Source organism: Chinchilla lanigera, unplaced genomic scaffold (assembly GCF_000276665.1).
Source record: "Chinchilla lanigera isolate Chin_1 unplaced genomic scaffold, ChiLan1.0 scaffold00111, whole genome shotgun sequence".
NCBI classification, from domain to species: domain Eukaryota; kingdom Metazoa; phylum Chordata; class Mammalia; order Rodentia; family Chinchillidae; genus Chinchilla; species Chinchilla lanigera.
The window spans coordinates 1,986,216-1,997,728 of NW_004955512.1; the positions used below are offsets into that span (position 1 = coordinate 1,986,216).

At 40.5% G+C, this 11,513-nt stretch overlaps 1 protein-coding gene and 2 long non-coding RNA genes across 4 annotated transcripts in view; 1 reads left to right on the forward strand and 2 right to left on the reverse strand.

Annotated features, from left to right (window-relative positions):
- Positions 1–11,513, forward strand: part of LOC102028449 (targeting protein for Xklp2-like) — a 41,550-nt gene that overhangs the window by 1,982 nt on the left and 28,055 nt on the right. For both annotated transcript variants that reach the window (XM_013506542.1, XM_013506543.1), the window contains exon 2: positions 9,812–9,987. In XM_013506542.1, coding sequence (XP_013361996.1) covers positions 9,882–9,987 — 106 coding nt within the window. In that variant the 5' untranslated portion in view covers positions 9,812–9,881. The remainder of the gene's footprint in view (positions 1–9,811; positions 9,988–11,513) is intronic.
- On the reverse strand, positions 111–5,404 carry LOC106147030. The gene is made up of 2 exons (XR_001231728.1): positions 5,365–5,404; positions 111–455 (listed from the first exon to the last, which is right to left on the reverse strand). It is a non-coding gene; the product is annotated as an uncharacterized LOC106147030 (long non-coding RNA).
- The window catches only part of LOC106147029, a 27,935-nt gene continuing 21,848 nt past the window's right edge, over positions 5,427–11,513 (reverse strand). The window contains exons 3-4 of the long non-coding RNA XR_001231727.1: positions 7,134–7,387; positions 5,427–5,462 (exon numbers count right to left, since the gene is read on the reverse strand). This is a non-coding gene — a long non-coding RNA (uncharacterized LOC106147029). The remainder of the gene's footprint in view (positions 5,463–7,133; positions 7,388–11,513) is intronic.

The following is an 11,513-nucleotide window of genomic DNA, read 5'->3' on the forward strand; positions in this document are numbered from 1 at the left end:
AAATAATCTTATAAAATATGTGTCCTGTATTGTTGCTGTTGTAAACCCCTGACTACAACAGTCACCAAGCCCAGCTTTTCCTCTATTTTCCTTTCCTTTTTTTTTTTTTGTACTGGAGATTGAAACCAGAGCCTTTGCATTAACGCCCAACCCCTTAACTTTATTTCTTACCAAATCACTTGAGTTACCCAGGCTGGCCTCCGACTTGTGATCATCTTGCCTCACCCACTGTTTTGTTGATAAATGTTTTTTTTTTCACATAAAATTTTCCAGTAGTTCGGTAGCCAGGGCTCCTCCAAACTATTCCTGCTGAGCACAGAGGAGGAATTTTGACTCCCTGATTTTGCTTGAAATCAAGTTCACTTGTTGGGTTTACTTCCTTGAGTGTTACTTCGTCTTGACATCCTACAGGCTTTCTGTGAATTTCTCTCACTCATCAGATGTCAAAAGTAGAACTATTAAAGAAAAAGACATCAGTATATTATACCACCTGTCAACATCCCCCAAAACATAGTTGAGTATACGGGCTGGATTGGGTGTGGCTGGCTACTATTTTTTTTTTTTTTTGGTCTTTCTGAGACAGGGTCTCCCCATGCAGTTCAGGCTGGCCTTGAGCTCACTTTGTAGCCCACGCTGGCCTCGAACTCCCAATGATCTTCCTGCCTCAGCCTCCAGACTGCTGAGATCACCGGGGTGTGCCACCACACCTGACCTATGTTTACTGTTAAATTGTCATTCTTGTCAGCTCCCAGCTCCCTTATTCAATTAGTTGACCTTTTAGGGTGTATTGTGTGTTCAGGTTGGTGTTAGGTACTGTGGGTATCCAGGCAGATGTGTGGTACATTCAGAGGCTTTGTGTCATGCTTGGGGACAGAAGATTGCTGCAGGTGACAGTCAGACCAAGACAAAACAGGATCTGAGTGCTCTGCACAGTTTTTAGGGGTGAGGAAGATCAGTGAGGCCTGAAACGGGCAGGAGTGGCTGGTGAAGTAGGTGGTGTACAGAGTGGCTCTTGAGAAGCAGTTTGGTTAGACTAGAGCAGTCTTTGGGTATGGGAATCGGCCACCAAATATCAATTGATTGGATAGACAGGAGGCACTACAAAACTGCAGGTATGAAAACTTGGCTCGTGTTCAAGTAGGCTGGTAAATTTGTTTGAGCTGGGTTTTTTTTGTTTTGTTTTGCTTTTTTTTTTTTTTTGTCTTTCTGAGACAGGGACTTGCTATGCAGTTCAGGCTGGACATGAGTTCACTTTGTAGCCCAAGCTGACCTTGAACTCCAAACAATCCTCCTGCCTCAGCCTCCTGAGTTCTGGGATTACAGGCCTGTACCACCATGCCCAGCTTTTTTGTTTGTTTTTTGAGACAGAGTCTTACTAAGTAGTCCAAACTGACCTTGAACTCAGTGCTCCTCCTGCCTCAGCTTCCCAAATGCTGGGGTTACAGGCATGTGCCACCAGGCTGGCTAAATTTTCAAATTATTTATGTAAAATAGGGTTATTTTGGTAGTGACTATGCTTAAATATGTGTATTCTAGCCTTTATAAAGTTAATTTTTCCTACATTTGCAGTGATGCCTGTCCATGAGAAAGAATTATGTGGGAAGGTTTTTTATCTCTTATTTAGGTTCCAGAAAAGCTTTGGAGTTATATACATTCCTTATGTATTTTTCCTGTCAGCTTTTCTCTGTCTCTGTCTCTGTCTGTCTGTCTGTCTGTCTGTCTCTCTCTCAGTCTTTGTCTTGATTGGGAAGAAAGGTGGGATTTGAATGTCCTTTGACAAAATTTTCTTTGTCATGATTGAAGTTGATTAAAGGGTTAACTGTAGTGCAATTGTATAGCCCAAGGATTCTGTGAAAAGAGCTGGGTATTTGAGATGCAGATCAGCAGCCCAAGGGCCTCCATGAGATAAGTAGAGATAACTAGAAGGAGTTCTGTGTTTGTTTGGATAGGGGAACTTGGTAAAAGGGGAAGAAATGAAAAATTAATGAGAAGTACAAAATTATATCTAGGAAGTAGAAATTTAAAAATTTAGTAAATGAAAGTAGTAATAAAAAGTTTGTTCACATTTTAAGCAAGTAAGCCTATTTGTCTGAGTAGAAGTATATGCTACTACTCAGTGTTCCTACAATGCAAGCTTGTAAAGATTAAAGTGAGTGTGTAGCACAGACAGCATGACAGTACATGTACACTAAAATGTCTAAAAACTTTTACACTGGTGCAGTAACAATGTTAGGTTTGTCGTGTTGGGAGGCCTCTGCTATTCTCAGACGTATCCTTTGGTCTTTCATTTAAGGCCCCTTCCTATTTCCCTATATTATATTTTTACTACAAGGAACTTCATTCATCTTGCTGCTATTTCCAGGTTCTTAATAAGAGGAATCTGCTAGACTTCAAGATTCAGAACTGAGCTGGGCATACACGCCTGTAATTCCAGCACTCTGGAGGCTGAGGCAGGAGGATCACTGTGAGTTCAAGGCCAGCCTGAACTGCATAGTGAGACCCTGTCTCAAAAAGACCAAAAAAAAAAAAAAAAAAAAAAAATTCATAAGTGAGACTATATTGCAGCTTTCAGCCAAGCCTATAGTTAAGCAGACTAACAGACTCATTAAACCACAGGTAAAGCTGTGAATTCCACAGTGAATTATATTAATAAGAGAGTTGGGTGTGATGGCCCATGCTTGCAATACCACCCCTCTAGGTGGCTGAGGCACAAGGATCATGAGCTTGGGCTGAGCCTGTAATTTAGACCCTATGGGGGGGGGAGAAAAAAAGAAAGCTGGGAGGGGTGGAGATGTAGCTCAAGGCAGAGGCTCTGGATTCAATCCCCCGTACAGTACTGGGGGAAGAAAAGGAATAAAGGGAACATTAATATGTCAGTCTTGTAAGTATTTAAATTATTTTAGGACCAAGAGATGGGGAAAGGGTTGTAAAGAGAATTAATATATGTATCAATACCCCATGATGAGTATAATCATAGCGCACCACAAACATGTAGTGATAAAAAGTTAAGCTATCTTTGTAATGTAGCACATATTTGGGGAGGAAATTTATATAATAGGGAAAACAAAAAAAATAAAACTGCCAACTATACTACTTCTTAGATAAGCTATTGCTAATATTTCGATAGATTTCTTTACTTTTTTTTGTGCCTTTATTTTGTTTTAAATCTATACACTGCCTGGCTTTGTGCTGCATGCCTGTAATCCCAAGTACTTGTTTGTTTTTTGTTCTTTTTGTTTTTTGTCTTTTTGAAACAGGGTCTTGCTATGCAGTTCAGTCTGGCCTTAACCTCACTTTGTAGCCCAGGCTGGTCTCGATATTGCAGTGCTCCTCCTGCCTCAGCCTCCCAAGTGCTGGGATTATAGACGTGGGCCATCACTCCTGGCTAATCCCAAGCATTTGGGAGGCTGAAGAAAGAGGATTGCCCTAAATTCAAGGCCAGCCTGAATTACATAGTGAGACCCATTTCAAAAAACAAAAAAATCATACGCTGAAAGCCTTTATTACTTTTTATTCACTTAATAATTATACACATCATTAAATTTTTCTATAGCATAATTTTAAAGACTATATGTTGATATTCCATATAACAATATATGGTTTATCTATAGTACTTTACCCTGTGAAATTGCTAATCAAAAAATATTTTTTTTTGTAACTGGGCATTGAACACAGGGCCTTTCCACTGAGCTACACCCTAGCTCTATTTTTTATTTCCAGACAAGGTCTCCCTAAGTTGCTCAGTTGTTCAGGCTGGGCTAGAACCTGCAGTCCTCCTGCCTCAGCCTTCCACAGTTTTGGGATTATAGGCATGTGCTCGCATGCTTGCCTAAGAGTACTATTTTTAAGACTTGATACATACACCAAATTGCTTTATGGGAAGATCATGTTGATTTATATACTCACGAAAGTAGTATGTATTCAAATAAGTACAAACATATATATTTTTTTGTTTGTTTGTTTTTTTTCTGGTACTGGGAATCGAACTCATGACCTTGCGCTTGCCAGGCAGATGCTGCGCTGCTGAGCTAAATCCCCAGCCCCCCATTTGTTTTGTTTTTGAGACAAGAGTTTCACTGTGTAGTTCAAACTGGCCTTGAACTCACTGTATAGCCCAGGATGACCTCAAAACCCTGTGATCCTCCTTGCCTTAGCCTCTCTTGAGTGCTGGGACTATAGGTGTGTGTCACCACACCCGGCCTTCAACATTTTTTTTGAGATAGGATCTTGCTCTTTAGTCTGGCTGGCCTGAAACTCCCTGTGCAACCCGGGCTGGCCTCAAACTTGCAGTCCTCCTGCCTCTGCCTCAAGAGGCGTGCAGCATTGAGCCCTGCTTCCACTTCGTTAAACTTACACATGCTTAAATAAATATCTGTAGGATAAGTTTCTCCTTTACCTCAATGCAGATTGCCCTTCATAGAGACTAGTAGTAGAGCTTCATAATTAAAAAAAAGATGCGAGTGGTTCGCTTTCTAGCAGTAGGCTTTGGTGTAGTTGTGGTGTTTAGGAGGCAGGTGGGACCGCTGCATGTTACAGTTCCTGCTTCTGTCCTCCCCGGCGTTAGCTGTCCTCATTACATTGCTGCCTGGGCAGTGTTCCCAGTGACCTCACTTAGGCATTAAGATCATGGGAATCCAAGATTTTTCCCATGTATGTCTTCCAGCATGTTTGTTCACAAGAACAGGAAGATTTCGTGCCTGCCAACCAGAAAGTTTTAACTACTGTCAGCCACTGAGAAATCCTTCACTGAGGACCTTTTGAGTCAGAATGTGGTTAAGGAGAGGAAAAGTGTGTGTAAGTCAGGTGGCAGTGGCCAGTGATACCTGAGGTTGTATATTTCATAGCTCATAAGATGCCTTCTCATTTGTCTATGCGAAGTAGGTGGCAGAGAGGCAGGTAGAGTGACTTGCCATTGTCATATAAACTGACTGCCAGATTGTTAGAATTGCAGACTTCTATGTTAGTTGGGAATTGTTTTTGGCTACAAGTGACAGGAAATGTAACTCTTGTAGCTTATAGTATTAGTTACAAAAAAAGTATGAGTTTGCTCCCCTAAGAGTCCTGGAGGTAGGTGGTCAGTAGCTCAGGGGTGTGAGGGTCAGCATCTGTTCTCTTAGCAGTCCACACGTGTATCGGAGATGGCTGCGATTGTTTTAGCCCTTGGATGTGCTTTCAAGTGAGAGAAGGGTGAAGGGAACTGACAGAGATAGCTGCAGCAGGAAAATAAAACTTCTCCTATGAATTCTTCAACAAATTCTTAGTTCCAGTGGGTCAGAACTGTCCCATGGCCACCGCAGGCTTGGAAGGTGGCTGCGAAGGAGGTACTTTCCATTTTAGTGTAGTTCAGCCTGGCCTTGAACTTACTTTGTAGCCTGGGCTGGTCTTGAACTTGGAGCAATCCTCCTGCCTCAGCCTCTCAAGTGCTGTGATTACAGGCATGCGCCACCCCTGGCTCGTGCATTCTGTAAAAGGCGAAAGAGTTATGTGATCTGAAGAGAAACCAGAGTATATGGCTCATGCATTTTGAATTGATTGTTTTTTTGGTTTTTTTTTGAGACAGAGTCTTGCTATGTAGTTCAGGCTGGCCTTAAAAAAAATTAGAGTGGGGATAATAGAAAACCCTCCTTTTAGGTCAAAGGACTATGGAGAATGGATCTACTTGGTAATAAAGTGAGCAAAAAGAGTACTGTATTACTGTATGTTACAGTTGTGTCTAGATATCCCTCCTCAAGGCTCATGCAGTCATGGGGTGGGGCTTCTGGAGTTTTTGACTGATTCATGGTCCAATGTTGGGATTATGCGTGTGAGTGCTACGCCCACCCTAGGGTGGGAATCTTGCATACAGTATAAGGGAGGGAAAGAGGCTTGTTCTCTGCTATTCCTCCTCCCTTTTAGCTCTTGCTGATTTTGCTGTCTTCTGCCGCCATGAACTGTTGCCCTCTGCCATGTGTCACTCTGCCTTGGGGCCAGCCGAGTATGGACTGAAACCTCCACAAACTGTGAGCTAAATAAACCTTTCCTTCCTTAATTCTGGGTGTTAGGTATTTTGTCCCACAACGAGAGAAAAGTAACCAAGATACTGTACTCTCATTCATGAAGCAGGAGCAGAAGAATGTGGAAATAACATTGTACTAAAGTCAGGAGCCTCTGTTCCAGATCCAGCTCTCTCTTTACATAACTGTGATATTAGAGAAGTTACTTAGCCTCTCTATCTTTCAGCTTAGGAGAATAATTGGTGCTTTACAGGATTTTTGTGAACATTAGAAATAATGGATTTAGTACTTAACAGTACTTGGCATGTCATGATCATCTGTGGTAACTTTCAAATCATAAACTGAGATCTTAGGAGACTCTTTATGCTTTAATTAATCCTTATCTATAAACTGCAAAAGTTAGATGTTTCCAAAGATTCCCCTCAATTCTGAAACGTCATGTTTCTGCACTGATTGCCTCAATTAGAACATTGGTAGAAGGTTATCTCATGGGATCCTGGCTACGCTGAGCTCATAGGAGAGACCATGGGAAGCTGTTCTCTCATGTATAGCTCAGGGTCACTGTGTAAGTCAGATACTTGTTATAACATATATTATTACGACATGGGAGGAAAGGGAGGGAGAGGGGATGTAAAAAGAAATGAAGATGTGCTATGTACATGTACCGGCTCCACACAAGGAAGGGCGACATTCAGTACTGCAAACACATCCAAAAAAAAAAAAAAAAAAAGAATGGAGATGGATGGGGGAAAGGGAATAAAAAAAGGAATTAAGATTATTGTGGGCTATAAACATGAATAGCAGAAAATGTGCAACAACAACAAAACCAAAAATAAATTCCCCGCATGCACCTGCCCATGCACACACAATAGCTTAGATAATTGTACTACTAATTTCCATTGTTTATTGAAAGGAACACTTAATGTTCAATTGTTTGGTCAATCTTACATACTTATATCTGGTAATCTTCAAAGCTACTTTGAAGATAACAGTAAGTAGTACAACAATCATTGTTGATTTCCTATCTTGTTTTGAAATTCTGTATTTATAGTTTTTGTGTTTTGTTTTTGTTCTTTTCTCTTTAAAATAATAGTAATTTTAAAAAGATGCTCTAAGTCACAGAAGTACCTGCTGACTCACCGCGGTCACTGAGAGAAGCCAGCCTCCGGCTGAGCATGGTGTGGGCAGGTGTAACTGGTCTCATGCCTCATTCAAGAGTGTAGTGGTGCAGCGCAGAGAGGAGAAGCCTGAGGCTGTCAGTGCGCAGAGCTGGGGCTGGGGAACTGGCATGCTCCTCTGGTGATGTCAGTGGCTGTCATTCTTCTGAGGAACATTTTCAGTTAGTTGTCAAAAGCCTCGCACCCAGCAATTCAACTCCTTAGGATTTACAGTATCTTAAGGGGAAAATTATGGATGTATATAGAAATTTATCTACAAAAACTTTTCTAGAAATATTTTTAAAATGAAAATACTGGAGAAAAAGACTAAAAATGCAGAATATATAATTGTGATACACTCTTAATTAATTTTATGTCTATATTTATTGACATGAAGAAATGCTTTTAAGATGCAAAGCAGACTTAAAATGTCAGTGACCTGGGCTAGTGTTTAGTGATAGAGCAGTTGCCTAGTAAACATGAGACCCTGTACCATCCCCAGCACTGCAAAAAGGAAAAACAAGAGTCAATCCATTTTTAAAATATAAAATAACAGGGCTGGGGATGCAGTTCAGTGGTAGAGTACTTGCCCAGCTTGCATGAGACCCTGGCCTTGATCCCCAGCACCAGAAAAGCAAAGCAAAAAAGGAAAATAGTTTGTATATTTATATGAGGGAGAAGTCTGGGTAATGTGGTACTATAGATTACAATATTATCAGGTTAATAATATCCCTTAATTATTGTGGGCTGATCAGGTCCACAATCTCCCAAACGAGTGTTCAGCAAAGGTTAAATAAAAAGAGGCAAATGGAATGATTTCAGGGCTCTAGGAGGATCAAAGCCCTCACAGAATTCAAGATTCTCTTCGGGTTAAGACCAAGACCTCTGGGTGGCCCATGTTTTTTTGGTTATCAGAAGAAGGGGAGGGGAGTGCTCAAGAAGAAGCACGGAATCACTCAAGGACTTCTCCAAGTGAGGTATTAAGTTAATCCACTCAGGAGTAAGATGCCTGAGGCTATAGTCTTTATCCAGTTGAGATCTGATCCAGGTGTGCATCGCTGTGATCTTATCCTTTGAGGTTTTTTGGCTTCATCCACCACTGCAGGTTCTCGTAGGGGTTAGTGACTCACAGAGGTTCACTTACTATGAGTCCCACCATTTCCAGACAAGGAGCCTGGGCCTTGGACAGATTCACAAGTGAACAAGAAAAGCCAATTGATTAATTTAAGTCCTGCTCAGGTCTTCTTCGTACTGGTCTCCATCACAATGTTTAAAAAATTTTTAAGTACTTATTTTTATAAAAGCTTTTTAGTTACCTTTTAAAAATGAGCATACACTTTTATAATGAAATGAGTTTTTTTTTAAATAAAATTTAACGAAACTCGTTAATTTTTAAAAATGTTTATGCAAGTGATTATGCCAGGGAAGTGGTATCAAGTTCCCTTCCAAGATTCAGAATGCTTTTAAGCACATGTTGGATAAAGAAATAAATGGCTCATTGAGTTTCATAGGCCAAATTATATGCCAGTGAGACTAGGTGGTAGGCTGTTTTTCATACTACTTCCAGCTCTTTTATAAGCTAGATATATCTGGAATGGAGGCTGAATTTAAACCTGTAGAGGTTTCCGTATGATAGAATATAAAACATTATAGTGGGCCCATATCTATGACTTGTTACTTGTAGTTGTTTTGCATATTGTACATTTTATGTGTATTTTAAAGTCATTTTCTTAACAGTATTTCTTTTTTTTTCTTCTTTTTTTTTTCTGGTGGGCAGTACCAAGGGTTGAACCCAGACCTAAGCCTGTGTTCCAACATTGAGCTATATTCCCCAGTCCAGGAAAAGTATTTCTTAGGAAAGAACCTGTATTGCCTGTCACATGGTGCAGTCCCAGTACTTGGGAGGCTGAGACAGGATTGCTGTGAGACTGAGGCAACCTCGTAGTGAGTAGAAGGCCAGCCTGAACTGCACAGCAAGACACTGCTTCAAACAGAACAAAACAACCCTGTACTTGCAAAACTGTACCTAGCACGTACTTTGTATAAGGTGCTGTGCTAAAAAAAAAAAAAAAAAAGGTGCTGTGCTAAGTACCTTGACAGATAGATGAAGTGTGTGCAAGTCAAATGCATTCTTGTTTTCAGGAACTCGGTCTACTCTAAATATAAAGCCGGGTGAGAAGTATTATAGCAGAGATAGAAACAGAGCTCTCTGGCTTTAGCAGCACAAGAAATGTGTGTGGTAGGTAGAAACTGGGAGAGAGTTCATTGAAATTAGGACTCTGATACACATCAGGCATTAAAGTCACTATGTCTCAGAAATGGGGTTATCAGGGCAGAGGAGCTCGGAGGTGAAAAAGTGGTAGTGGAGAAAATACTAAAATAATGGATGTAAAATGCCTAGCACAGTACCTGGCATGTTGTAAGCACTCATCAAACTTTTGGTTCTTTCTAATTCAAATATGTTTACCTCAAAGAATGTTTTCAAGTTATCAAAACAACCCCCCAAAAACCCTAAATTGTAGGTTGATTTGACAAAATAAGTATACAGTCCAAAATAAGTATATTTGCTAAGTTGCAAATGTAGTAATACTAACACAGAGTAGGACTCAGTCGGTGCCTTCGATTAATACGAGCCAAATTTCTGAACCATTCTCTCCTCAGAAATTGACCCGTCGAGAAACGTGATACAAACATTGGGACAAACCTGCTCCTCCCCACGAAGGGCAGGACAATGCTGCAAATTAAAAACCCCTACTCCTTTGATGCTCCATCCTACTTCATTAATTTTGCATCCCTGGATTATGAGGAAGATACAGAAAATATAGACTCATGGTTTGGTAAGTAACTGCTTTCTTTGGCCCTGCCAGCGTGATGCTGGGAATCTTTCACAAACAGAAAAGGTTGCAAAAAAATACCTAGAATATAACCTTTGTTCTGTACTAAGACATCTTGTCATCTATTTGACAGATTTGATAGAAGTACAGTTGACTTTGAAATACATGTGTTTGAACCTTGCAGGGTTTTTTTCTTGATTTGTGATAGTTTGAAAGAACTCAGATGAACTGCATAGCCTAGAAGTATCAAGACCATTAGGAATACAGTAGGTATGTTATGAGTGTATAAAATGTGTTAGACAATAGTCTTATCAATTTGCTACCATAAAATATACACAGATCTGTTATAAAGATTAAAGGCTGGACATGGTAGTGCACACCTGTAACCCAGCCCTCCAGAGCCTGAGGCAGAAAGATCACCATGTGTTTGAGGTGAGCCTGGCTTACTTGACAAGTTCAAGACCAGCATGAACTACAAAACAGGACCCTGTTTGTAAAAAAAAAAAAAAAAAAAAAACCCAAACAACAAAAAAGTTAAAATTTGTGCTCACTTGGGCAACATATATACTAGAAAGTAAAAATTTGCCAAAATTTACATACATGGTGTTCTATGCAGAAAGAGCTGTAAGTAAATGTCATGATGCAGTATTAAAACTTAACTGTGAAATTAACTCATATAATCATTTTGTAGCTGCCTTGTGTTTTTTTTTTTTTTTCCGGTACCAGGGATCGAGCTCACGACCTTGCGCTTGCTGGGCAGGTACTGTGCCGTTGAGCTAAATCCCCAGCCCCTTGCCTTGTATTTTGAAGAGCCAAGAGTTTTCTGCAGATTTTCACCTTGTGTGAGTGAGTCAGTGCTATAACTTGAGTTATTCAGGGGTCAGCTGTAATTGAAATGCCCAGTTATTTTGGGAATGGACTCTAAGTACAAATTAATGTTATTTTGTAATTTAGTGTTACTGGCTTTGGGGACACATGGGAAAATCCAGATGAAGGAATGTTCAGTGACACTCCAGGACTCATGTGTGTGCAGTGGTGGCAGCTGCCTGAAAACTTGCTGTCACCATTTGGGTGTAGAGAATAGTATTAGAGCTGGATACTGACACTGATATAGTTTACCTCTTACTCAGATTGCTGCAGTTTTACTTGTATTGTTTTTATTTTTTGGTGTTGGTATATAAAGTTCTTTCCAATTTTTTTTTTTTTTTTGAGACAGGTCTTGCTATGTAGTTCAGGCTGGCCTTGGACTCCCTGTGTAGCCCAGGCAGGCCTAGAATTCATGGGGATCCTCCTGCCTGAACCTCCTGAGTGCTGAGATTACAGGCACGGGCCACCACCCCAGCTAAATTTTTTGCGGCTGTGTCACTTGTGTAGGTTTGTAGGTCTACCATCTCAGTGAAGATATATTGAATAGCTGGGGGTGGTGGTACATGCATATAATCCTAGCACTTGGGACGCTGAGGCAGGCGGATTGGTATGAGTTTGAGGCTAGCCAGAACTATCAAGACCCTGTCTTTAAAAAAAAAAAA